Source organism: Buceros rhinoceros, unplaced genomic scaffold (assembly GCF_000710305.1).
Source record: "Buceros rhinoceros silvestris isolate BGI_N320 unplaced genomic scaffold, ASM71030v1 scaffold6678, whole genome shotgun sequence".
NCBI lineage: Eukaryota > Metazoa > Chordata > Aves > Bucerotiformes > Bucerotidae > Buceros > Buceros rhinoceros.
Genome location: NW_010427363.1, coordinates 42,445 through 69,189, shown reverse-complemented (window position 1 = coordinate 69,189; position 26,745 = coordinate 42,445). Strand labels below are relative to the sequence as shown.

At 36.8% G+C, this 26,745-nt stretch overlaps 1 protein-coding gene across 4 annotated transcripts in view; it reads left to right on the top strand.

The window, feature by feature from the left end:
- The first annotated feature begins 210 nt into the window (after positions 1 to 210).
- Positions 211 to 26,745, top strand: part of MON2 (MON2 homolog (S. cerevisiae)) — a 64,181-nt gene continuing 37,646 nt past the window's right edge. For 3 of the 4 annotated variants that reach the window (XM_010141850.1, XM_010141851.1, XM_010141852.1), the window contains exons 1-20: positions 211 to 284; positions 4,189 to 4,316; positions 5,157 to 5,288; positions 10,563 to 10,692; positions 11,239 to 11,336; positions 12,000 to 12,125; positions 12,852 to 13,046; positions 13,766 to 13,890; positions 14,194 to 14,333; positions 15,785 to 15,938; positions 17,427 to 17,659; positions 18,802 to 18,883; positions 19,581 to 19,762; positions 20,999 to 21,111; positions 21,710 to 21,814; positions 22,069 to 22,149; positions 22,236 to 22,309; positions 22,388 to 22,478; positions 23,785 to 23,886; positions 26,056 to 26,166. In XM_010141850.1, the coding sequence (XP_010140152.1) occupies positions 4,230 to 4,316; positions 5,157 to 5,288; positions 10,563 to 10,692; positions 11,239 to 11,336; positions 12,000 to 12,125; positions 12,852 to 13,046; positions 13,766 to 13,890; positions 14,194 to 14,333; positions 15,785 to 15,938; positions 17,427 to 17,659; positions 18,802 to 18,883; positions 19,581 to 19,762; positions 20,999 to 21,111; positions 21,710 to 21,814; positions 22,069 to 22,149; positions 22,236 to 22,309; positions 22,388 to 22,478; positions 23,785 to 23,886; positions 26,056 to 26,166 (2,361 nt within the window). In that variant the 5' untranslated portion in view covers positions 211 to 284; positions 4,189 to 4,229. Of the gene's footprint in view, positions 285 to 4,188; positions 4,317 to 5,156; positions 5,289 to 10,562; positions 10,693 to 11,238; positions 11,337 to 11,999; positions 12,126 to 12,851; positions 13,047 to 13,765; positions 13,891 to 14,193; positions 14,334 to 15,784; positions 15,939 to 17,426; positions 17,660 to 18,801; positions 18,884 to 19,580; positions 19,763 to 20,996; positions 21,112 to 21,709; positions 21,815 to 22,068; positions 22,150 to 22,235; positions 22,310 to 22,387; positions 22,479 to 23,784; positions 23,887 to 26,055; positions 26,167 to 26,745 lie in introns of all 4 variants that reach the window. The other variant, XM_010141853.1, reaches the window with a different exon arrangement.

Below are 26,745 nucleotides of genomic sequence, written 5' to 3'. Positions count from 1 at the left end.
CTGAACCATATAGAAAATATACCCCTTATTGTGGAATTCTGGAAAGGAATTCCAGAAGCCACAAAGATTTCACTTCTGCATTAGCTCTGCTTACTGAAAACACTACAAAAACGTATTTGCTTGGAGACTATACTTCTTTATTTATCTTCAATATTCTTATTTCTTTCTAGATACTGACTTAGGAAAAAGCATCTAAACTCCTTATTTTCTTCTCTTCCAGGCTGCTGAATCAGGGATAATAAAAGTGAAAACAATAGCTGCACGAAACACAGATATTTTGGCAGGTAATTATTTATAGCACAAAGGGAAAAATAAACTTGGGTTACAGATAAAAATGTTAAAAAGATGTCTTCGATATGCGTAATAATCCTACATGTCTTTTAGTGAGCGCTGTATCGTGGTGATTTACTTTTGGGCACCTAGCAAAAAATCCAGTAGCTTGAGAATTTTTTACACTACTTCTCTTTCAGGTTAGGAAGGTCTCAAATTTTCAGCTGTGGCTCTGAAAAAGCAATCATTCACTTAGGAAGACAGCATGAAATACTTAGACTCCAAATTCTCTGTTTTGTTCACTGTCTACATTCACCACAGCTGTTGTTGAGTTGTTGTGTCGTTGAACTCCGCACAGGGTTCTGCAGTATGATCCTCATTTGTGTGTTTAGTATGAGAGTCTAGCCTTTGGAGATTTGTACCTGGCAGGCAAAAATCCATCTTAATCTGAGATAAGGGCATACAATAGAAGATGTACCATTGCCTTGAGGGACAGGAGGTGTCTTGTGTGAGTTGTAGCTTTGTAAGTGCTTGAAACAGTATCTCTCACTTTCTTCAGCTTTATTAAATAGAGTGTAAATTGATGGCTTCTTGCCAATTTACGGTAAAGCCTTTGGTCAGATTTGAATGTCCCTGTACTGATGCTTGAGTGTCTACTACTATAGCCAAAATCCTCAAAATGCTATAATTATTTGAAAGGTCCAAATGAAACTGTAAGACTAGTAAAACTGTTTCTTGCTTTGGGATACGTAAATCAGATATTGGTAAGGAGGCACTTTCTAGAATTATTTGAAGTAGCAATCCCACCCTTCAATATTTCACTTTAATGCCTCTTTTTTATTTGTTTATTTTCTTTGTTTTTACTGCTCTCATGAATGCTGACATAAGTGGAAAAACTATGCCAGGTAATGTCAGCTGTATCAAAATACACCAATGAACAAGAGAAGTCTCTAGTTAGCCATTTGGAAAGCTGTCAACAGTCTTCGGCATATTACTGTGTAAAGAACTTTATCTTTTAGAAAGTTTGTTTGGAATCCTGCAAAATTCTTTGGTTTTTTATCTTTGTTTCCAAGTGGAAAGATGCAAAAGGTCATTGATTTTGGGCATGGATAGGCAGTCTTCTTTCTTTTTGAGGGAACGCTTTCCGGTAATTGGTCAAATTTTGTAAGTACTTTTCTTTTGGAAGATTTAAACTAGAATGTTGGTAGTATTTATTTCATTCATCAAAAAAACTGTGCAGATTTGTTGTTATGAGGTTTGGAAAACCAGTATGTCCTAGAAGTTATTTTGGTTAGTTAATCTTTGCTGATAGGATAATAACTTTTTTCCCAGTTAGAAAGTGTGAGGGGAACATATACTTTGCCTGCATATTATCTTAACTTTCCACAGTTTAAATGTAATGCCATTATACGGTCCCAATTCTTTATGGACTCTGGTGTTTTTTGAGGTTATAAGTTGTAACCTAATCTTGTATAACTCTGTTGTCTTATCTCTGCTGTTTAAATTTTTTTTTGAGAAAGATAGCATGTATACTTTAGTAATAATAAAGCTGCAAAAAGCTACTGTAACGGTGAAATTTAGTGAAAGACATGGTTTTTGACTGTGAGGTGATTTAGGAATATCTGCTAGACATTCTAGTAATCCATTTCTGAGATGTGCCATTCATACTTTTGTTTTAGAAGTTCTTTTACAGTAATTATAATATTTTTGATGGAATGAAGGAGTAAATTTTATTTTCCCAAAACTTGTTTTTTGATGTGGTTCATTATGATATATTTCTTTTTTAATATATTCTTACAAAATTTTGGTAACAAAGTGAAAGCAGACCTGGGTGTAAGAAAGTATTTTAAGACTAAAGTTAATATAATGATCAGTACCAAAAAAGATGCACGAAACATTAATTTTTCATCTTCATAAAATAAAAATCCTTGTATAGACCCTGTTGCAAGATTATTGGTTTTAATGGATTATAGGAAAAAGTACTGTAACAGGTTTAAATTTTCCTTTGTCTTGATATTTATTAAGTCTCACGCCATTTTTGCCATTCAGAACTTTGTCATGAGTCTTATGTTAAGGATTAATATTTTGTGATATCTTTTAAATTTTTTTTCTTCTTTCTGCTTGATGTTTCAAATTTAGTTGCAAGTCAGAAATTTATATGAGTGAAGAAGCATTTGTGCCCATGTTAGAGTGAGCTCTCTAGGCTCTGTTCTATGTGTTGCAGGTGTTCATAGACTATAAAGCAGCTTAAATCTAGCTCACATGTAGACTCTGACAATTAGATGCCTAAGTTACATGTCTTAATTGGCAACAAAGTTTTGTTTTTGATGAAGAAGCCAATGTTTTGTTTTTAATTTGTAAATCATGGGGTGTTTAATAAGAAAATGGTATTGGTGGATACAGTTTATACTGTATATTTTAAAAGTGAGTTTGCTTCTTAGTTAAAAAAACTGATGAAATCAAAGCAGATTGTTAAACAGGCACTGAACCTATGTATTTATTCACATTTATGCTGACATTTGAATTGTTTTTGATTATGCATTTGGTGCAAGGTCAGCCTCTGTCAACTGGACATAGAGCCTGTACTGACTCTGAAGAGGGTGATGTAACTATGGAATATGTATGTGTTAATATCACCCTATAAGAAAATCAGAAAATCGGCATCTATAATTTATACTAGCCTATTTTTTCATAGAAACCTGTTAGTTATATTAGTGCTTCAGTTGAAAAATATCACTAAAATACATTTTTGTAGTTTTTACCTTGTTGTTTCTTTTTTTTTCACAAAATAGTTGTTGTGATATGTAATATTAAACTCTGTTGTTAGCCAAATTTCAAATTGTCCAATAGAAAAAATAAAATAGATCGTGTTCGCATTTTTATGTGATAATATTTTTTTGTTTGTTTGTTTGTGGTAAGTTCTGTGCTTTAAAAATGTGTGTGAAACTTTTTCCTTAACAAATTTCTCTTACTAGACATATATTAAAACAGCGTATGACATTCAGTGTAAGAACTCACATCGAACTTTCAACTGTGAGGAATTTTTAGTATCTGAAATGGTGATTTGAAGCTAAAACCTTAAAAGTTTGCATGAAACTACAACCACACCTGCAAACAGAAAAGCACTCATTGGTCCGAGTCGTGCTTCCCTTTCATCTTTTGGGAATATTTTCTTCTTTGTTTTTAATTTTATGAGGTTTATCTCAGATTTCTAGAATTACTTTTATGGGGGAAAAAACTTCAAAAATCTCAGTGTGGAATATCATATTCATGGTGAAGTTTTTTCTCCTAAGACAAAAACCGCAACAGAAGTTCATGAAACTGGTGTTTTCTCCTGGCAAGGCTTCATTTTAAGAAGCTGCCCTTTCTTACTGAAACACTGGTTGAAAAATTCACAACCAGCTGTACGTACCCAGGATACAAACAATCCAATCTCTTCCTCCTCCAGTTTTGTTGGTGGCGTTTTGCTATTCCCCTTTGTGCTGCGTGCTTTGGTATGTCTCTTTGTGCCGCACTTTGTGTTGCTTTTGAATTTGATGCTGAGGTGAAGCAGAGCAGAAGGAGAAGGCTACCGGCCTGAGGCTGGACACTGCTGCAAGGCCAGAGAACTCTGGGGTGGGCAGAACCTTACATCTCCTTACTAAACGAATGGACTCTATGTGGACATTTTGGATTTGGAAAGAAAAAGTCACTTGAGTGTGTAAGGGTGAAGGTGTGTAAGAAGATGCTTGGGATTTGAGTGTCAGCCAGGTAATTGTGGAAGTGAGCTGTAACAATCCACTGTCTTCAATTGGCTTCTCCCTGTGATGCAAGAGTAAATCTCAAACTTCCAGGACTGGAGTAGTGTGGTTAACAGAATTTTGCATTGTATTCTTCAAAGTATTAAACATTGACTGTTTCCATATCTCTTTTTGAAAGCGTTGAAAGAGAACAGCTCAGAGGTAGTTCAGCCTTTTCTAATGGGTTGTGGAACAAAGGAACCAAAGATCACTCAAATATGTCTAGCAGCCATACAGAGGCTCATGTCCCATGAAGTTGTTTCAGAGGTAAGATCAATCTTTATGTAAATACATAAATAATTCAGTGAGAGAAATACAGACCTCAAACTGAAGATAAATGTGGGGGTTTTTTTTTAGGAGGCTGTTAGTATTATAAGGAACATAGTCTGCAAAATATTTTACTTGCATCTGGTTTTAAAAAATTGTAATTTAAAAGAAAATCTTTTTGACAAAAAAAAAGTGAGGAGTGAGAAAATGTTAGTAACTTCTAGAAAAAAATCATGAAAATTCAAACCAGTTCATTTAGTTTGCATTCTTATATTGCAGAAACAGAATATGTAATGGTGCTTGATAAATATAATTCTTGAAGTTGCAGCCACAAAATTTACTCTGTGTGATTCTGTGATTGTTTTTGTTATATCTTACTTTAAAAATAAGATAAAATAAATGCACATTTCCTGCAACTATAAAGAACATGATACATAACAGTACTGCGTATATAGTGTGTTAAGCTGGTGAATGTACTGTTAAAATATACCTTCAGTTGTGCTTGTATAATGTAAAATTATACTGTTTTTTCCCTGATGTGAATTAATTTTGTGGGTGAAATGTCTTTGCACTCTTTCTTGTATCTTTCCAAGTAGAAAATGAAGTGCCCACTTAAACTTGGACTACACATTAACAGATTTCTGCTGTCAGTTCTTGTGAAGCTTGGAAACCTTGTGACAATTACATTTGCTTTATGTTCTCAGTGTAGTCCTGTGGTACAGACAAACAGGCAAATTCAGTTATGATACGCATTTATGAGAGCACTTCTCTTACCTGTGTACACATGATATACCAGTATGTAAACATCTTAATTGTTGGCAAAAAATTATTTCTTTGTAGGCTGCAGCAGGAAACATCATTAATATGCTTTGGCAGCTGATGGAAAATAGTCTTGAAGAACTTAAATTGCTCCAGACAGTTCTTGTACTTTTAACAACCAATACGGTTGTACACGATGAAGCACTGTCCAAGGTAAGAATTTGTTAGTGCCAGCTGTAGTACTTACAATATCCAAAAGGAAAAGCAGGAAGAAATTTTACATATGAAGCATTTGGAAACAGTGGAAGAGGAGAGGGCTTTCTTAATTCTGTTGTCTTTAGATCTAGACTCTGAAAACAGGATTTCTTTTAGCTTCCTTTTCAATTTTTTTTTTAATTCTTCCACAATAATACATGTCTAAATTAATGGGAACTTAATAAAAACGCTGGGCTAATGCCTATCCTCATCTGCTAAATTCGCTGTATGTATGTTTTTGAACTGAAATCAGAGCACATAGAGTGGTGTAAACTCTCACTAATAAAGTAAATATTAGAAGAAGCTGCCTGCCACTCTGCCTTAAATCTCTTTTGGAAGCAGTCCGGTTGTTGCTCTTTCTGCCAGAACTGAAATAATTGCATAATTTAAAACATGTACCATTATGTTTCAATTAAAACAAAAATTAAGGATTCTGATCCGTTTTAATCTTAAATTACTAGATTCTTCTTTTTGAAAGAGCAACATTATTTACCTATTTGTGAATTGTAAGTTGTGTTTAAGTTCTTCTTGATTACATTTTGTAATTTTTTCTCTTTAACTTAAAGATTTTTTATTTTTAAACAACTCATTCTAAATTGCTGTTGTCGTCATGCTCTGCCTTCATTGGTTTAATATCAGAGCAGGTTTTTTTTGGAGAAAGAGAATAGAATTGAAGACTATTTTTGAAGGCATTCTGTTTTAATGGAAGGTTTTCAATTTTCATTTGCTTCTGGTTTTAATGAAGTAACTTTCTGGCTGATTAGATGTGTGGCTATTCAAATCATTATTAATCTACTTCACCAAGGGAAAAACACAAAAGGAAAATGCCAAGTTACAAAAGTCTGCTGAATTCAGGAAGATAAAGGAAGATTTATAAAAGCTATAAATGGCAGAATAGAAGCTTGCAAAGGATTTGAATGGTTTGTCAGTAGGTTCTTTTTTTACTTGAGTAGTTAAATTATGTCAAAGACTCTGCAGCACTATCTTGTTTCTTTTGAAGTTGGGTGGGTTGAGGAGTATCAGGGAGTGTGAGAGAGAGTGTACTGGAATCGCACCCTACCTTCCCTGAGACAGGCCTGACAGGCAGACAGGATGATATGGAGTATTCTCTGTCCTCCCTCCACCTGGCTGAACAGTCACTTAAGGGACAGGGGACAATTGCAATAAGTTCCTGCCCCGAACAGCAGGCGTATCTCCTCTGTGACGACCCCACCTTCCCAGGTGCCCTTGCGTATTAGGTATGAGGCTTTGCAAGTGGAACTGAACAATAATGAGCACAATGGTTCCTCTAGTTTGGAGGTGTCACCAAGGTTAAGTGGGCTTGTGCCCTGCATCCAGACTGCTTCCATAAAGAAAATAGACGGGTAGTTATCATAGGGGACTCCCTTCTGAAGGAAACAGAAGGCCCAATGTGCAGACTGGATCTGCTTCTTAGGGAAGTCTGCTGCCTCCCTGAGATGTGGGTTAAAGATGTGAAAAGAAATCTTTCTGCCTTGGTACAGCCCTCAGATTATGATCCGTTATTGATTTTTCAAGTAGGCAGCAATGAAGTTGCAACAGGAAGTCCAAGTGCAGTCAAGAAAGTCTTCAGGGCCTTGGGACAACTGGTTAGGGGATCAGGAGTACAAGAAGTGTTCTCTTCTGTCCCTCTAGTTGCAGGGAGTGGTGAGGGAAGAAACAGGAAGAACCAGCAGATCAGTAGAAGGCTTTGAGCCTGGTGTTACCATGTGTTGATCGTGGGTCTGTTGATCTGGCAACAGACAGGATACAACCTGTCTCAAAGGGGAAAAAGGATCTTTGCCCAGGAGTTGGCAGGGCTTACTGAAAGAGCTTTAAACTACATTTGAAGGGGGAAAGGGATAAAACCAGGCTCGCTAGAGAGAAGCCCGGGGGCAGCATGCCAGTGTTTGAGGATCGCTGTGCTGGCGAGGTTCTTCAGTCTGCTGTCTCAGTGGAGGTAGGGGGTGGAGATCTGTGTGCCAGCAAAGACACAAGAGTTATTAGTATGTTAAAAACCACAGAAGCGCCTGGTCACATAGGATTTAGGCCTTCTCCCCAGCAAAAGATGGGCTCAGTAGCCCAGCTGGAGTGCGTTTATACCAATGTATGCAGCATGGGCAACAAAAAGGAGCTGGAAGCTGTTGTGCAGTAAGAAAACCATGATATAGTTGCCATCACGGAAACGTGGTGAGGTGACTCGCACAACTGGAGTGCTGCAATGGATGGCTATGAACTTCAGAAGGAATAGGCCAAGAGGGAGAAGCGATGGGTAGTCCTGTATGTTAGGGTGTGTTTTGATTGTCTAGAGCTTAATAATTGTGATGATAGTATTGAGACTGATTTATGGGTAACAATTGGGGGAACTCCAACAAGAGAGGTACTGTGGCTGGAGTCTATTATAGACCACCCAACCAGGGTGAAGAGCCAGACAAAATACTCTATAAGGAGCTGGGAGAAGTCTCATAATGGCTAGCCCTTGTTCTCGTGGGGTACTTCAACTTCCCAGAGATCTGCTGGAAAATCATACAGCAGAATGGAAACTGTATTGGAAATTCCTGGATTGTGTGGAAGGCAACTTCCTGATGCAGCTGGTGAGCCAGCTTGAGAAGGTTCCCTGCTGGACCTGTTGTTTGTGAACAGAGGACTTGTGGGTGATGTGATGGTTGGAGCTGTCTTGGGCATAGAGATAATGTGATGGTACAGTTTCAAGTCCTTGAGGAAGTAAGGAGGGGGTCAATAGAACTACTGCCTTGGACTTCCAGAGGGCAGATCTGCCCTGTTCAGGAGGCTCATTGAAAGACTTCCTTGGGAGGCAGTCCTAAAGGGCAAAGTAGTCTAGGAAGGCTGGACATTCCTTAAGAGGGGGGCACAGGAACAGGCCATCCCCATGTGCCAAAAGACAAGCCAGCGGGGTAGAAGACTGTCCTAGGGAGTCCAGTTCCTTTGACTGGAACGCAGGGAGAAAGAAGATTATGAGCTTTGGAAGAAGGGCAGGCAACTCAGGAAGACTACAAGGGTGTTGTGAGGAGAACTACTGCCTTGGACTTCCAGAGGGCAGATCTGCCCTGTTCAGGAGGCTCATTGAAAGACTTCCTTGGGAGGCAGTCCTAAAGGGCAAAGTAGTCTAGGAAGGCTGGACATTCCTTAAGAGGGGGGCACAGGAACAGGCCATCCCCATGTGCCAAAAGACAAGCCAGCGGGGTAGAAGACTGTCCTAGGGAGTCCAGTTCCTTTGACTGGAACGCAGGGAGAAAGAAGATTATGAGCTTTGGAAGAAGGGCAGGCAACTCAGGAAGACTACAAGGGTGTTGTGAGGATGTGCAGGGAGAAAATTAGAAGGGCCAAAGCCCAAATAGAACTTAATCTGGCTACTGCTAGTTTGAAAGAGAGAGTCGTAAAAGACAAAAAAAATGTTTCTGTAAGTACATTAACAACAAAAGGAGGGTAAGGAGGATCTCCATTCTTTATTGGGTGGGGGGAGAAACATAGTGACAAAGAATGAGAAAAAGGCTGAGGTACTGAGTGCCGCCTTTGCCTCAGTCGTTATGGTAAGACCGGTTGTTCTCTGAGTGGCCAGCCTCCTGAGCTAGAAGACAGGGATGGGGAGCAGAATGAAGCCCCAATAATCCAAGAGGAAGTGGTTAGCGACCTGCTGCACCTCTTGGACAGACACAAGTCTATGGGTCTAGATGGGATCCACCCAAGGGTACCGAGGAAGCTGGCAGAAGTGCTCACCAAGCCGCTTTCAATCATTTACCTAGACTTTGGACCTAGGGGTGCTGGTTGACAGCTGACTGAATATGAGCAGCAGCGTGCCCAGGTGGCCAAGAAGTCCAACAACGTCCTGGCTTGTATCAGCAATAGTGTGGCTAGCAGGAGCTAGCAGGATTGTCCTCTTGTACTTGGCATTGGTGAGGCCACACCTTGAGTAGTGTGTTCAATTTTGGGTCCCTCAGTACAAGAAAAACATTAAGGTGCTGGAGTGTGTCCAGAGAAGGGTAGTGAAACTGCTGAGGGGTCTAGAGCACAAATCTTTTGAAGAACAGCTGTGGGAGCTGGGGTTGTTTAGCGTGGGGAAAAGGAGGCTGAGGGGAGACCTTATTGCTCTCTACAACTACCTGAAAGGAGGTTGTAGTGAGATGGAGGTCAGTCTCCCAAGTAACAAGCGATAGGACAAGAGAAAATGTTGTGTCATGAGAGGTTTAGGTTGGATATGAGGAAAAATTCCATCACCAAGAGGGTTGTAAAGCACTGAAACAGGCTGCCCAGGGAAGTGGTTGAGTTACCATCTCTGGAGGTAGTTAAAAGATACATGTGGTAGATGTGGTGCTTCATGGCATTGTCACTAGGTTAATGGTTGGACTCAATAATCTTAAAAGATTTTTCCAACCAAAATTATTCCACGATTAACATAGAGAATCATGCAGTATCTTCTGCAAGTCCAGAGGTGTATGATTGTGTTCTAAAATTCAAACTAACATGGGGATACCATCTGAGCAGAGTCCACAAATTGTTTACAAGAAAAAAGAAGCAGAAGAAAATTCTGAATCTTTTATGTCTGTAGTGTGTAGCACTATGGCCAGGTGTGGTTGAGGTTCATGCAAGTGCAAGAACACAGAATAAAGACAAAAGAACAAGAAATACAGGTTTCATTACATATACAGATGTTAATTTTCAGAATTCATTATTAAATAAGTATTATACGAGGTGTTAAAGGTAATACAAAATCCAGCGGGAAACAGTATTCACATCACTGCCAGCACAATGACGCATTAAAATACTCATCTTAGAAGAATAATAATAGCAGTTGAGGCAACAGGGTTGTGAAAGTATTGTAATTTAACATAGAAGAGGAACAGCATTTTAGCTTCGGGGTTGACTGACCTTTCTGTGATTAACCGTATAATCCCAATGTCCTTTTGACATTAATATTCATACAAGTTGCTTTACGTGATTGATTATTGCGTGTTCTTTGTATGACAAGTGTAGTTTTATTGGCACATCGTAATGTCTTTAGTTAATACCCCTTCTAGATTACCTTTGGGGAGGATTACTAAAGAGGTGTTTGACTAGGCTAATCTATAAAACTCTGTTTTTTCACATTTAAAATGATTAAAATAAATTTTTTCCAGGCAACCGTTTGACAAATGGTAGTGGAAAGCGTTCCTCAATCAGCTGTCTTGACTCTTAGCTAAAAGATGAAAATATATTGTCATTTTTTTTTCCTTTCAGGCAATTGTACTTTGTTTTCGATTGCACTTCACAAAAGATAATATCACAAATAACACTGCTGCAGCTACAGTGCGGCAGGTAGTTACTGTTGTATTTGAGAGAGTGGTTGCTGAAGATGAGCGATACAAAGGTGGGCATACTTCTTACTGTGCTTGCTTGTATTAACGTATGTTTTTGACACACATCAAATGTTTGTCTTTTTCAGATAAAGAAGTAGTAAAAAGTCTGTAAACATTAAAAAAAAATATTACAGACATTAATTTTTACTATTTTCTATTCATTTACTTGTATTTAAAGGAGATGAAGGCCTTTAGCCACTGTGTCAGTCCGAGTCCATACAGCAGTATGTAAAACTTAGAATTTTTTCAGGCTGTGAGAACTGGTCTTCACGTTAGTATTATGAAGGAGTTTGAGGTAAGAGTATCGTTTAAGGTGAGGGTGACTTAGATTACTCAGTGTGAAATATGTGGCAGTAGTAGTTTTGAAGAGAACATTTATTGGAAAGAAGTGTTTGGCATTGATGCTCTTCGGTATTCAATCTGATGTTTATTTCTTTAGACATGGTATGTTGCAGAATAATTACTTTGCCATTCTAGGATTTTTTTGTAAGAACACTTAATGTGTGCCTGATTTTCAACAGTTTCTTTGTTCACAGCTGATTTTTGTTTTTACACAGATGCTATTGATCAGCCAGTTCCAGTTCAAGGAAATAGTAACAGGAGATCTGTCAGTACACTGAAGCCATGTGCTAAAGATGCATATATGCTTTTTCAGGTAGTTGGGAAGCATGTATTTATACATTTCAGTTATGATTGGGTGCTTCTACATCTCTATAAGAAATTTCAAAAGTTTGCTGTTGGCATATTGATAAGGACTTCAACCAGACCCTCAAGCTTTCTTACATTTATTGTAATTGACGATGATATGCTGTATCTCAGGGAGGATGATTGAAAATAAAGACAAAGCGGCCTAGGAGGGTGTTTTACTGTAAATCTTACAAAACAGCTAATCATGCATGTTTGCATTGAATTCAAGACTCTCTTTTCTGTGAACAAAACACTGCTACTGTAGTTCAGCCTTGCTTCTTGTGCTTTGTATTGTATATTAAAGTCAAGTATATAATGAGAGGTAGTAGTTGTATTAATCACACCAATAAAAGTCTTCTTGACTTAGCAAATTCACTAGTCTGGAGATATTTTTGAAGGCAGGAATGAACACGGTTGCTATGAGGACACCAGCAAAGTTTAAAGTTTCTTTTAAGAAGTTTTTTCCTTAATAATTTATGTAAAAGAAATATTTGAGGGAAATTATGTTGAAATTGGAAAGTTACCCATTACAAAAGGGGAATAGAGTGTAGATTTTGTTGTAGACTCAGAAGACTGATGTTGGTACAGGACTATGCAGAGAATGTAACTGTTATTGCATTTCTCTTTTAAGGATCTTTGTCAGTTAGTTAATGCCGATGCTCCCTACTGGCTCGTGGGTATGACAGAAATGACCCGGACATTTGGCCTTGAACTTCTTGAGTCAGTTCTCAATGACTTTCCGCAAGTGTTTTTACAAGTAAGTAATCCTTGCAGGGAAAATAGGAAGACTTTGTTTCACATGCATAGCAAAATTTATACTTCATTAACTCCTCTAATTCAGCATGAGTACTACTTTTCAAAGGACTTGTAGCTTGTACACGTTGAGTTTTATGATAGAAAAGTACTGTGTGCTTTTTGTCCACTTTTTTCTGTTCTCATTCACTTTGTTTTGCTTGTGCATTTTGTCGAGCGTTTGGTACTCTGTTCCACTTTTCGTCATTTATATATTTCCTCCAAAGATGCATTTTCTTATCTTGCAAGATTTATGACAGCTTTGTAACTTAGTCTGTGGCATTGTTATTTCTATGAAAATATTAACCTCACCCCACTTGCAATGCAGCAAGAATCATGGCTATGAATTGTGTGGATCTACTGTATATAAATGCACCATGATCCTACAGTAACATATTTCAGCAGATGGTAGCAAAATAAAAAAATTAAATATATGATAAACAATGTGTTAGCAGCCTATTTCAATTTGAGAAACAAAGGAAGAGGAGTGCATGGTATGAACCTGACCATGTCATTTCATCATGATCTTTGGTACCTTTAGAGGTGTCTGCCATCCTTACTTTTCATTTCCCAAGTGTATAATTCATACCATGATATACTTGACTTCAGAGTGCTTGATAATAACAGTAAATGTAAATAAGGTAGCAATTAAAGAATATCTGCTTAAACTTTGTTCTGTTTTCTTTTTCAGCATCAGGAATTCAGTTTTCTTCTTAAAGAAAGAGTATGCCCTCTTGTTATAAAGCTTTTCTCCCCAAATATCAAATTCAGGCAAGGGTCCAGCACGTCATCTTCGCCGGCACCAGTGGAAAAACCATACTTCCCCATCTGTATGCGTTTGCTGAGAGTAGTTTCTGTTTTGATTAAGCAGTTTTACAGTTTGCTGGTAAGAAAATGCTGAAATTTTCTTTATGCAATTCTGGTTTTCTATGTATATGCCAGTACTGTGATCAGTGATCATATTAATTAGTTCTTGGGAGCTGTAGACATATACATAGTGCAGAAAAGTAAATATTCTTTTCCTCTTACGTGTATTTGTGTTTATGTGTATTCTACATGTACCATTTTTATTAAACATGGGCTTATATAAATTCTCTGAATAGATTAGCTGTTATCTTTTTTGTATGTAAACCTTTCAGTTAAGGTTTTGGGAACCTTCTTAAGTTGTTTGCCTGGAGTAGATAATGTTGATTGTTGTGCCTTGTTAATACTTAGTAAGAGGCTTTTGACTTGTGTTGCTAAAGCTGTTGGCAGAATGTGCATAAAACACGTTCAGCTGTTCGTACCTCCTGAATTTTAGATATTTTCTGTTTAATTTTTTTATTGTAACACATGTAAGAACTTCAATGCAATGTCCAAGAGGAATTTATCTCCTTCAATACAACTGCATATGTAGTGTTAGCTTGGCAAAAGTATTATGATTATTACGTACATTTTTAATGTAATTTTGTGGTTTTTATGTAAATTTTGTAAACTCTTATTGAAGGGGTTTTTTTAGATCCTGTACAGAGCTTGCTGGGATAGTACTCCTAAAATGAAACAGAAGGTTTTTTGAGAGTGTTTTGTTTTTCTTTTAATTTAATGGTTATAAACTATATATTTTAGGTAACAGAATGTGAAATCTTTCTGTCATTGCTGGTTAAGTTTCTGGATGCAGACAAACCACAGTGGCTAAGAGCTGTTGCAGTAGAATCTATTCACAGGCTTTGTGTGCAGCCTCAGCTATTAAGGTATTAAATATATTGTTTCACTTTCACATAGAATTTACGAAATCTTTTTATTTTTCTTTAATTTTGAATAAAGCACTAGGCAATGCTTATTAACTAGGAATTATAGTTATCTGAATATTCCAAGCCATCCCTGTCTTACCAGTGTCAAAGGAGCATTTACCTAAGACTAAATACTGTTATTTGCCTAAATATTTGCAGTTAAAGTGTACTTTAAGTTTGGAGGCCGTGGGAAGTTGCTATTAAAATCCACTTTTAGTCCCTAATTTGGCAAATACTTACTATATTTTATAAAATACTTTCCAGGTCCTTTTGTCAATCATATGATATGAAGCAACATTCCACTAAAGTTTTCCGTGATATTGTGAATGCACTGGGGTCCTTCATCCAGTCACTATTTCTTGTACCAAGCACAGGGAACACATCAACGACACCAAACCAAACTGGTAAAGCCTTGTCCTTACTATCATTTTAATTTTCTACCATTTCCTTGTGATGATAAATTCTGATTTGATTCAGGATCTTCGTTTGGTTCAGTAATGTTCTGTACTTCCGTGTCCACTGAGGTGAAAAGCTAGCTTGAGGCAAACTCACGTTTCCATATCTGATGCAACAGGTGACTATACCTACCTGTACTGTGGGGAGGATGTAGCCCCCAGTCAGCAGAGCAATGCTCCTGCGTTTGTATCTGCTTCTACAGCAGCTGAGCTCCTTGGCTCACAGTACTTCTGAGGGAAATATTTCTAATTTCTGACTATGACAAATCTGATTTCTATCTCCTTGTGCGGGGATGTCATTTATGACAATGTGCAGGTGACGTAGTAAGACAGTGTGTATTTGCTTCCTTCTGGGAGGCAATAGCTGATCCTTCTGGATGTTCAGGGACAAAACTGGACTGAGGAAGCCAAGAGGTATAAAGAAAGATCCATGTTTTATGAATGATCTTTGCTTTTGCTGCAAGCTGAAAACAGTCACTTATCAAAACTAAACTTGATTGTCTTTTCTTGTAGTCAGGGTTTTGGCATTTCACTAAGTATATTTTCATTTCTGTAAGAAGAACTGGCCCTCCTATTAATGCCTTTGCAGGTGTTTACATCCAAGTTAAGGCTCTCTGCTTGTTCCTGTCGTTCTGCGAGAAACAAATGACATAAAAATACTTTCTAAGAGTGTCTTTTGACATGCCTTCTTAAAAGAGATAAGAAACAGATAATCAAAGTACAATTGCTATCTATCATATCTACTATTAAATGAATAAATGTTAAAAAGTCTGGTTTTAGACTCACACCTTCCAGGGTTCACTCATGAAGTCTGAATTCCAAGTTGGTGTTAGTGCTGATAATGTGAAGTTTGTTTTCTTCTGCATTGGCATGGAACAGATTCAAACATTGCAGTTCTCTTGGAGTTTCTTCTTGTGCCTTCTGCATTTCTGAAATCTTTAAAGTTTGTGATGATCTTTGTAATTGAAATGATTAACCTGTCTATCCTACTACTGAATTCTAGATGCAACTATGTTCAAATAAGCCTCAACTTTTAAATATTTGTCTGACTCTTCACTAAAATATATATTGTTTTATCAAGAATATGTAAGTTTAGTTCATTTGCAGAATGTTATGAATGCTGCTATACCTTTCACAGAAACATTTTATTCTGACCAAAAAGTCATTTGTCACCAATCAGCTGTGCCTTTTAAACTAATTACTTTGCACATAAGCTTGTGTTATAGACAGCAGAGGGAGCTCAAAAATAGTTTTTTTGTGTTGTTGTTGGTCTTTATTATTGAGCAAGTGTCTCAGATTAATCCAGGTATTTCAACTTAAAAACTAAACACAGAAAAAGATATGTTTGCTGGTCTCTAAAATTAGATTTGTTTATTTTATAACTCTGTTTTTCTAAACAGGAAGCAATACATCGGGGAATACTGGCTCTGCACAAACTAACCCCGGAGTTCTTGGAATGGGAGGAGGTGCAACTGTATTACCTGCCTTTGAGTACAGAGGCACTTGGATACCTATCCTGAATGTAACAGTACAAGGCAGTGCTAAAGCTACCTAGTAAGTAACTATCTTTTTGAAAATGTATGTAACAAATACTTTTATTTCCAACTTGATGGTTTAAGGATTTTTTTTGTTATTGTGTATTGAGGTCTTAATTTCACTAACATTGAGGTATATTACGGATTTTCTTTTTGTCGGTGTTGTGAGGTGTTCCGTTTTTTCACCATTTTGTCTGAGTACTCTGGATTCTGATCCAAATGTCCCCTATGGCTTTAGCATCTGTTGGATATTTTTTCTACCTTACTGTTGTTCTATTAACTCATCACTTTTAGGCGTCACTACAGTATATAATAATTTTAGCGTATGTTTTGCTGGGTTGTATAATGGTAGACATTAGGGGTATTAAGCAAATGGGACATCAGTGGGAGTGAAAAATAGCTTTCTGACACCAGCTTTACTGTATTTATAATTTTTATTGAACAGGATGTTGTGGTAGATACTGGCTGACTTGTCATTCCATACAATACACTGACCTATACACAAGGGCTAGACTGTGAATGCTTCTTAAAATGACTAGTTATTTTGTTGTGATTTTGTATAATGGAGATCATGCCCTCAGTTTAGAGCTGTGAATACTGTGTTACTTTTGAAATAGTGAGAGTTTTTTCATGGCAGTCGTGACCATTGAGGGTCAGTCTCTTCCAAACTGAAAGTTATTTGTACAGCCCATAAAATTTTGGCATATACATAATACTCAGTGAAATCAGCAAATAGTCCAGATCTCAATACTTCTTAAGGCAGAAACTCCTCCATCTGAAAGGCAGATAAAGAAGGACAAATTCATCCTCAGATTTCAGTAGTCTGATATATATGTGTTGACTTTGACTTTTTGTTCCAGCAGTGGCCGTGAATGTTATTTTAGGTTACCTGGCCGTTCTCAGGAAATGCACAATTTTAACTAAAGTGGATGAACGCTGGGTCATGCTTTGGCCAGCTACTACAACCTCCTGCTTTTCTTCCCTTTTATTTTTTTTGTCTTACTTTCCAGTCATGCTACCTGAGACAGGCTTTTCTGGTCATATGAACTCGGAGATAATGATGATGGAATATCCTGACTTTTCCTCTATTTATTGTAACTATGTTCACAGTCATGACTTTCAGACCTATTTCCTCTGTTATTCCTATGTACTTGTGTTCTTCTGAATAGGTTCTGTTGCAGTGGCTTTAAGTAAAATAATATACAAGTAGAATAATTCATTCAGTGATGCTTACTGATATGTGTTAATTTAAAAACTATTTAATTGCAGAACTAAATACTGTACTCAGGGTTTGTACCCTTTCATTTACTATTTTATTTAGTGACTCATTTACTATATTACTTAATGTCTTAATTACTCCAAAAAAACCTTCTTGGTTTGCTGTAAATCTTAAAGGATGGTATTTGAGGCCTGATTGTACTTAATATTCATTTGGAATCTTGTTTTTTATTATTGTTTTTAATCACAGTGGTACTGTTACTTACTTGTCATACTTTCAATTTTCTAGTTTGGAAATGCTGGACAAAGTAGAGCCACCTACGATTCCTGAAGGCTATGCCATGTCAGTGGCATTTCACTGCTTACTGGATCTTGTCCGCGGTATCACTACCATGATTGAAGGAGAGTTGGGGGAAGCAGAAATAGTCAGTCAAACCACAACAGAGACAACATCATTACCAGCACAGTCTTCAGAGCAGCAAGACTTGCAGTCTGTATCTGACCAATCAGAGAAAGAACTAGGTATTTAAAAATACAAACACTATATAAAATACAGCAGGGTTTAAATAGTTCATGCTTTGTTGCTTAAATTTATTGTTTCTAAATAGTATCTAATAATAGTATCTACTTTTATTGAGGTGGGATTTTTTTGTAACAGAACAGCAGTAATCACTAAAAATAATACTTGACTTGATGTGACACTTGTGTCCTATAGCATCTTAGCCACAGACTCCTCACAGTCTGTTTTTCATGTGTGTACATAGTATGTGAGGGAGAGGAGAGGTGATTCTGCTCAACACTGAGATGCAAGGTCAGAAGAGACAAGCTGTCTTGAGGGAAAAGGGGCAGTTCCAACCATATTAAAAGAAAAATGTATTTCTAGTAACAAGATAAAAAGATGATTAATGGTGAGATTTTAAATGAATTGAAGGATTTAGGGAAGAACTTCCATAAAATCAGAACTAATATGAACTGAGGCTTCTATTTGTGCAACATATGAGGAGTCTGTGTATGTAGTACGGAAAGACTTGGCATACCTGGGAGCGGAGGCTGCGGAGCCGGGGTGGGTACGGAGGCAGCGGCACTGGGGAAGGGTGGGGACGGGGCTCTGTCCTAGCGGTGCGGGGGTGCAGAGCTCTCCATGGTGCTGCAGGCGGCACCGGCTGAGCCCGAGCTCTTGGAACGGTGTGGTCCAGGGTGGGGGCTGTGGAAGTGATATGGGCAGATTACGGGTCCATTAGACCAGTATTTTTCCTGTTAAATTAAAGACGTGAAAAAATATGGAGAACTGCAAATACCAGGGGAGAGTATTTTTCCTTCACTGCAAAGTTTTGGTATCTTGTCCCACATTTACACACTTCTGAATGTTTATTTTTACAGACAAAGATTAAGATTAGATATATATCTTTGTAAGACTTTTTTGGTCTAATTTAGAATATACGTTACCTTGACATTTTTTACGTAGCAATGTTACTTTAAATGGAACTGTTTAAATGGTACTGGTGTGAGTGTGTTTCTGTATACACATATATGTCTGTGTATACACACATATAAAAACACACTTTAAAAGATGTAGTAGTAAACATTTTCTTTTTGATATAATTGTAAGTTACTAAGTAAAATAATGTGTTTCTCTATAAACAAGTATATGTATTTCTTTCAAGTTAGCAGAGCTGTCTGGGAGGAAATGGTGAATGCTTGTTGGTGTGGTCTTCTGGCTGCTTTATCACTCCTACTTGATGCAAGGTATCTGGTCTTTCATTTCTCTTGATGTTTCAAAGATGACATCCCAGCTATATTTCTCGAATTGACTTTTGATACTGTTGGAGTTGACAGTTGTATGAGAGCACTGTTCATGGCACCTGACCAGACAGGTTTGTGGGTTAGTGATGGTAAGGCTTACTGAGGATCTGTTATGAGTAAACGACAGAGAAGTCACCAGAAGTCTATCATCAACTGTGAATGTATTTCAATATAGAACAATTAATTACATTTTCAAATGCTAGCATTTAAATTAAGTTATTTTTATTCCTTTTTTACTTTGACTGAATGTTTCAACACACTGAAGTAATTCTACCCATGTCCTGATTACTGTAGAGAAGAGACTATATAATGTCTCAGTACTTGTTAGTACTGTGAAACCTTTGAAGTGGAAAAACTGGTTGGTAACTTAATTGTCTCTTTCAAAGAGTCTTTTGTTATCAAACACCATTTTCTGTGTGTGTTATCAAACACCATTAGTACTAAATACCTCTTCATTGTCTCCTTTGCCAAGTCATTCAGATCTAAAGAACAATTTTAAATTGTTCTGAAGAACTTTGATTGGTTATGGTTCATAGTGTGGACAGGCTTTAAGTATATGTTTTCATTGCTTTCAGTTTTGGTTAGCTGTCTGCTTTTGTACCATGGATGAATTCTTGCTAAACAATGTGTACTCTTTCAGCACTGATGAAGCTGCCACTGAAAATATTCTAAAAGCAGAACTGACCATGGCTGCGCTTTGTGGAAGACTCTGTCTTGTAACATCAAGAGATGCCTTTATCACTGCCATTTGCAAAGGGTCCTTGCCTCCTCACTATGCCCTTACTGTATTAAATAGCACAACTGCAGCTCTGTCCAGCAAATGTAAGTATGTAGGTTTTCCTTAATTGTGTTTCCATGTATTGTGCTCTAAATCAAAATTTTCTCTGGATGATACTGGAAGCGTGCAACTGTAGTATTTGGATGCATTTAATAATGTTAGAATCCTCAGACAGAATCCAGACCACCTGCTTTCCAGAACAGCATCTGCTGGCTATCAGTCTAGTCCAGCTAAAACATCCTGAATGCTTAGCATATGTGAGAAGTTCATATTCTAAGGAGATCTGTCTATCATTCTAAAGATCAGTTAGGATATGTAATTAAGGAATTGAAATTCTGAAAAGGTCTCTGGGCAACTCAGGTACTTAGAAGTTGGCTAGAACATCCTGCATTTGTGGTGTACTATAGTCTTTCTTTTCTACAGCTGCCTCGTGATGGTAGTGCTTACTGTGTAAATGGAAGATCTTAAGTTCTGGGCTTTGTTCAGCATACAAAGAGTTGAACTGATGCTTCCCACATCCTGAGACAATGTTGTAATTCATGGGATATGCCAGTTGAGGATGTACTGTGTTTCTAATTTTGAGAATGAATTACTGTTTACTGAGAAATGCCACTACCTGGAGAATATGCAGTTGAGTCTAACATTAGACCTATTAATATAAAACAAAATTACCGTAGTCAGGGAACAAGAACCAGCACCTTTTACTTCAGCCCACAAGCTAAGTGTATTATTAGATCATAAGTCTGTGAAGCAGTATACGTGACCGAGCTACACGAATCCCTGTGGAAATGAAGCAGTGAACGTAAGTTATTTTATATAGGTCACTGATTTTTTACAGGTGAGTTATAAAAAGGGTGGCCTGTGAAGTCCTGTGTTGGAAAACATCCTGACGTAGTATTTATGACACCTTCATTTTCTGAGGGTGCTAACACAATGGTAGCACACAGTGATGCCATTTACACACAACTGCTACAGATAACCGAGTTGACACATAGTCTAATGTTCGCATCTTAGTGCAGATACTTCAGTCCTAACATAAAATGTTTTAATGTATTGCAAATAGTATCTAACAGTTAGCGAGAGGGAGTAATTATTGCTTCCTTGAACTCCATAAGGCTACAACTTAATCTAGATATGACTAAAGGTCTCAAAGTGAGCTGCCTTAAAGCGCTAATACTGTGAAAAAATCCTCTGGAGTGTGTTTGCCACAAGGTGGTTTTTACTACAAGTACATACTGGATTTTAAATTTAGATTTTTTTTCTTTTCAATTTTCACATAGCATATTCCATTCAGGGACAGAATGTTCAAATGATCAGTCCCTCAAGCGAGTCTCATCAGCAAGTTGTAGCAGTAGGACAACCCTTAGCTCTTCAGCCACAGGGAACAGTAATGGTAAGTACAGCTTGTAAGTGATCTCATCCTGCTTAACTGCTTCTTTCTGCATCTCAGTGTGTCTCAAAAATAGGCAACAGAAAAACAGCATTCTTACAGGCAATGAAATTACAGGTTATCTGAAATATTATCCTAAGCTTTTAATTTGGAACAGCCCTGGACAGCAAAGTTCCCTAATTGTAAAGTAGACTTACGCTTGTTTTTTGTCTTACTCTTAGCTCAGCAGTTCCGATTCATTCTTTTTAAAAACCCTAGGTCTCAGTTCTGCTACGTGCCTGTGTGTGAAGGTTCACTTACATGGTTTTTTTAAGATAGACTCTGATTTTGTGGAGAAGATGCACTTAAAACTGGAGTTCTTGAACTTGTGTCTTTGGTAATGTGAAAGTGGGAGGAGAGGCCAGTGACCAAATCATATTCAACCCCAGCAAGACTGAGAGAAGGAGAGATACTGAACTATTTCTCTAAAAAAAAATGTTACACTGGTGCAAACAAAATGTAACCTTTAAGCCATTTAGTAAAAAAATGACAAGTTTTCTAGAAACACTATTATTGTACAGTAATAAAAATTGTGTGGTCATTTGTTTTGTTTTCTTTTTAGCTGACTTCAAAAAACATCCAGTGTATGAGGACGTTACTCAACTTAGCTCACTGCCACGGGGCTGTTCTAGGTACATCGTGGCAACTTGTCCTGGCTACTCTTCAGGTATAATAGGAAATCCTTATTCCTTGCTTTTATGCCTTGCTTTTTTGCTGTAATTTGGTTTTGAGTTTTTATGTGAGCAATAGAAGAAGCTTTGATTCTACTCATGGTGTACTTTGAATTGCCTTGAATAAGTACTGTAGCATTTCCCTTGAATTATATTTGGCTGGAAGGCTGCAGGCTAGCTCAAGTACAATGTTAGTTTCCTCTCTGCCTGAAAAGGCTTTTCTGCTGAAAATGATCTTTTTGTATTTCAGCATCTTGTCTGGATTCTGGGACTGAAGCCTGGTGTTGGGGGTGCATTGAAACCTGGAAGAGCTGTAGAAGGGCCAAGCACAGTAAGCATGATTGTTCATTTTACAGTGAATGATTGTGCAGTATTCTTATTGCAATCTATAAGACGTATTTCTTTCTCTTTTTCAAGGTTCTGACTACAGCAGTTATGACTGATCTGCCAGTTATATCCAACATACTTTCAAGGCTTTTTGAAAGTTCACAGTAAGAAACCTTATTTTATAGTTAAAATACTGCGTGTATATCAAACTTGGCTGTGTTTTGATAGCTGTTATTTTTCAGGTATCTTGATGATGTGTCTTTACATCACTTGATAAATGCCCTTTGCTCCTTGTCTCTGGAAGCCATGGATATGGCCTATGGAAACAATAAGGTATAAGGAGTTCTTTATTTTCTTTTTAGGTGTCTTTGTGAAACAGGCGGAAGACTTGTACATTTATCTTTTAAGCTAACTATTTCTAATATTTAGACAGTAATATATTTGATACTCTAGAGTACAGCATAAATTATGAACCGGAGAATGTCTCATTTATAGTGGTTCATACGGTTACTAAATTCTCTGAACATTCTTGTTGTGTTTCTGCCGTGTTTTCTGTTAACTAAGGAACGTCATGTGTTTTCATCAGATTGTGAGTGGATAAAACTTTTAAAAGCTCTTGTAATTTCAGAGGTTAGGGTTTCTGAATAGCACTGTATGTTCTGTGAAGTGCTCATTTTCATTTCAGTTTTCTTTTATAATGTACTTCAGAAAAAGCCTGACAATTTAGATATATAAAAAATGCTGATAATTCATATTTACTTGGGAAAATGATAGTATTCTTGTCAACCTCAGTAAACTTTTAGCCCAGAAAGGTTAAAGATGCTGTGATTGAGCAAGATGGAGTATATATTCTCCTAGTCATAATCTAATCCCAGAAGAGAATTTCTCCAAGTTTTTCCTTGATCTGTTACACTAGATATAATGATGTTGGAAAATATACTTTATAATATTTGACAAATACAGCAAAAGCGAATGACTTAAAATAAGCAAAGTTCACGTTTAAAATCATTTTGAAGATGAGGGAAAAAAAATAGCAGAAATAGGAACAGAGAATAATTCCAGTGCCATAGTCATTTTGACTAGATGTTGTTTTAAAAAAAAAAAAAAAAGCTTATAATAAAACTTCCATATGTATTTGAGGAATGGGAAATTTATTATATTCCTGCAGGGCATTTATGAAGCCGATGGAAGATAAAGCATAAAGAGACTCTTAAATGAAATATCCTATATTATTTTTTCATATATAATTTTAACTTTAAAAGTTGTGATGTGTAAAAGGCTATTTTGCTGTTTGGAGGGAGGACTGTGTTTAAAAAAAAAAAAAGAAAAGAGCTTTGAAAGGAGTATAGGTGCTCTGGTTATTGTCACACTTGAAGAAAGCTATATGAAAAATTATGGAAGAAGTATTCTTTGTGGTATGCTGTTGCTACCCCCTTGTGGCTTCTCATGAAGTACTGCAGATGCTGTGGAAACTTCCCAGCCGTGCTACCTAAGCTGTTGTGGCAGTGTTCACAGCCTATGAACCACAGTACTTCAGTGAGATTATTTGCACCTCAGTTTATAAACTATAATGTAGCAAAAGGCTCTGTCATTATCTGAGTTATCTCAAGGTCATGTGTTCACATTGCATTTTATTAAGGAACCATCGCTCTTTGCTGTTGCTAAATTACTAGAAACAGGACTAGTTAACATGCACAGGATTGAGATTCTTTGGAGACCTCTGACCGGTCATCTTCTAGAGGTAACTAATTGTTTTTATCAGTTGTATCAGAATGCAGTTTGTATTAATAAAGATCTTGTGAAAATGCATTTTTAAAAAGTAATTAAAAAAATGTGCTTACATGTTCTGGTTTATGCATTTTGTTTTTGCAACTTAAATGCATCGCAATTTAAATTTAGAAGTGAACGTATATATTTAAATTTCAGTATTTTAACATCTCTTGTTGACTTTGTCTTTATGGTGCTCTCAAGTGTTTATACATTTTCAACACAGCAATTTTAAAAATGGTCAATTTGTTATATCTCATATATGTGTTATAATTAAGGTAACTCAAACAGGTTTCACTTTGGTTCATGCATTACCAATATCTAGGGAGACTAAGATATGTTTTTGTGTCCTTACCAGATACATTGAAGCCATTAGATTTACTAACAAAGTCTTTGTTGTTTTAAAAATACTTAAGCTTGAATGGTCTCATTAAGAGAACACTGTACAAATATAAAAATAGGTGTCACAATCCTGTTTCATTTTCTGAAGTATTTTAACTTCATGAAAAATACTCTCTACCAAGAAAAAAAAATCTTAAATTTTGAATTTGAAACTAAAAACAGGTGATGGAATGTAATTGTAAAGTTTTGATTCTCTACACAGGTATGTAGAAGAGTGAAATGCAGGAACAGGGTTTGATTTAATGTGGGTAAAGGAGAAAGCTTTTCTTCCTCATTTTCCAGAAAGTATCAGATACATCCTTAGAACAAGTGCATTATTTCAAACAATTTAGGATTGGCCATCTCTCATCTTATTTATGGACATCATTTCCACACAATCTTTTACCTAGGAGAAGAAATTTGGATACTTAGGTGTTTAACGACTTAGAGCACAGGCATATCTTTCTCTGGTCGGCTTTTTTCCCTCCAAGACAATGAGGTTCACCATCCACATGTTGAGACTGTGTTTTCATCTAGTAAGCAGACTATTTCAGTCTGTTATCCGTTGTAGGTATTTTGCCACTGTATAAGAGGAAATGCACAGTCTATTTCAATTTCTTTTAAAGTACTGCCTTATTTCCTTTTAAATCTAAGTTATTGAGGTACAGTAAGGAGGGAGAAAACACCAGCTTCAAATTAAATTAAACCCAACCTGGTGGAGGAATTTGTTCCCTGCCTCTAGAATTTATTATCTGGTCAGATTCAGAGGATCATGAAATGGTTCAAATTCTCCCTTTTTTAACGTAAGGGAACAAAAATGCAAGTAATTCAGGAGAGTAGCTACTTCTTGTCTGCATTTTTTAACAGTTTGGATAGTGGCTGATAAGGGAATAGTCCACCAACCAAAGACATCGGCCTTCCTTACGACCCTACCTTGGACTTTGATTCTGGATTCTTACACCATCTGAGTTAGGGCTGGAAGGGTGGGTAGAAGTAATGATGGAGAGGTCAATGGAATTATAGAATTACTTACCTTGTTTGAGGGTAATATATCAAATATACAGTTCATGCAGTAGATTTGCACAATGTTTTTAATTTTTCTATTCTTAAGCAATCAGCAAAACTATAAGGTTTCGATAATTAGGAGACAAAGAGAAATGAAGATATGCATTTGAAACTTAAGCTTGAAATAATGTTTGCTATTGTTTTGTCAAGTTTTTGAAATAATGGAGTGTAGGGCTTATTTTACATTCACAACATAGTAACTTTCTATTTGAGAATCCAGAAGAGCAGAGGCTTTCTACTGTCATGCTTCCTCACTTGATTATGTTAAGCAATGCATGAAAGATGAAACTTTGAATTTTATAGTAGCTGAAGGCTAAGTTAAACTTGAGAGTTTCAGGCATTCATTGAAGAGCTGTTTGGTGCTTTTAATCAATCATTATCTGAAGTAGCAGTTAGTATATTCATTTTGGAAAATGTATTGGCTTGAAATGCTGTGGTTTTCATGATGTTTCCTTTTGTGTCTTTCACTGCTTCCTCTTGCTTCCTTATTCAGAAGGTATGGCTGTCCAAAAGATAAAACTTTTTTTTACTATTAAATCTAATTTTGTAATTTAGAGATTTATTGTATTGTTAAAAAAAATCATAATATTTTATGTAGATTCTAATATAATTAAATTATCAATCTTTTACATATTACATGTATTCAAATCTTGGTTACATAAAAGTGACTTGAAACAGAACACTGTTGTGTTTTCAGGTCTGTCAGCATCCAAACTCCAGAATGAGAGAATGGGGAGCAGAAGCTTTAACTTCTCTCATTAAAGCAGGACTGACATTCAGCCATGATCCTCCATTATCTCAAAATCAGGTAAGTTTAAGAGCAACTGCTTTCCTTCTTTTCTGGAATTTAAAATGAACATGAAATCAAAATCTTCCCTCAAGGAGATTTTCTACAGTTCAGTGAATAGGAGGCATTCATAACGCAACATTCCTATTGAGTTTATGAAGCCTACAGCTGTAACATTCAGATGTAACTATGAGAATCACCTCATGCATTCTAATGAACTACCTTCTTCTTTTTTCAAATGCATGACAAAGAGTGGTGATGCTTGCATATTATGTCCATTTGTTAGAAGAAATTATGGATCACCCTCATGAGTGCAGAACAATTCCAGAATGTTTAAAAGATGTATGTGATGTGGTGGCAGGTAAAAAATAAATTGCCTAAGCTTTTAACTCACGGCTATTTAATCCATTATTAATAAAACATTCTAATATTTTTACTTAGGTTCAGTGGATAGTTTTTTCAAAGTCTCTTCAGTCGGTAGCTCAGTCTAGCCCTGGTGGGTGAGCATAAAGTTGCATTATGGTTTTTTTGCAACTGTCACAGCATGCTGTAGTTACTTCCTGAGGAGTTGGGGCGGTGGAGGGAAAAGAAGAAAAAATG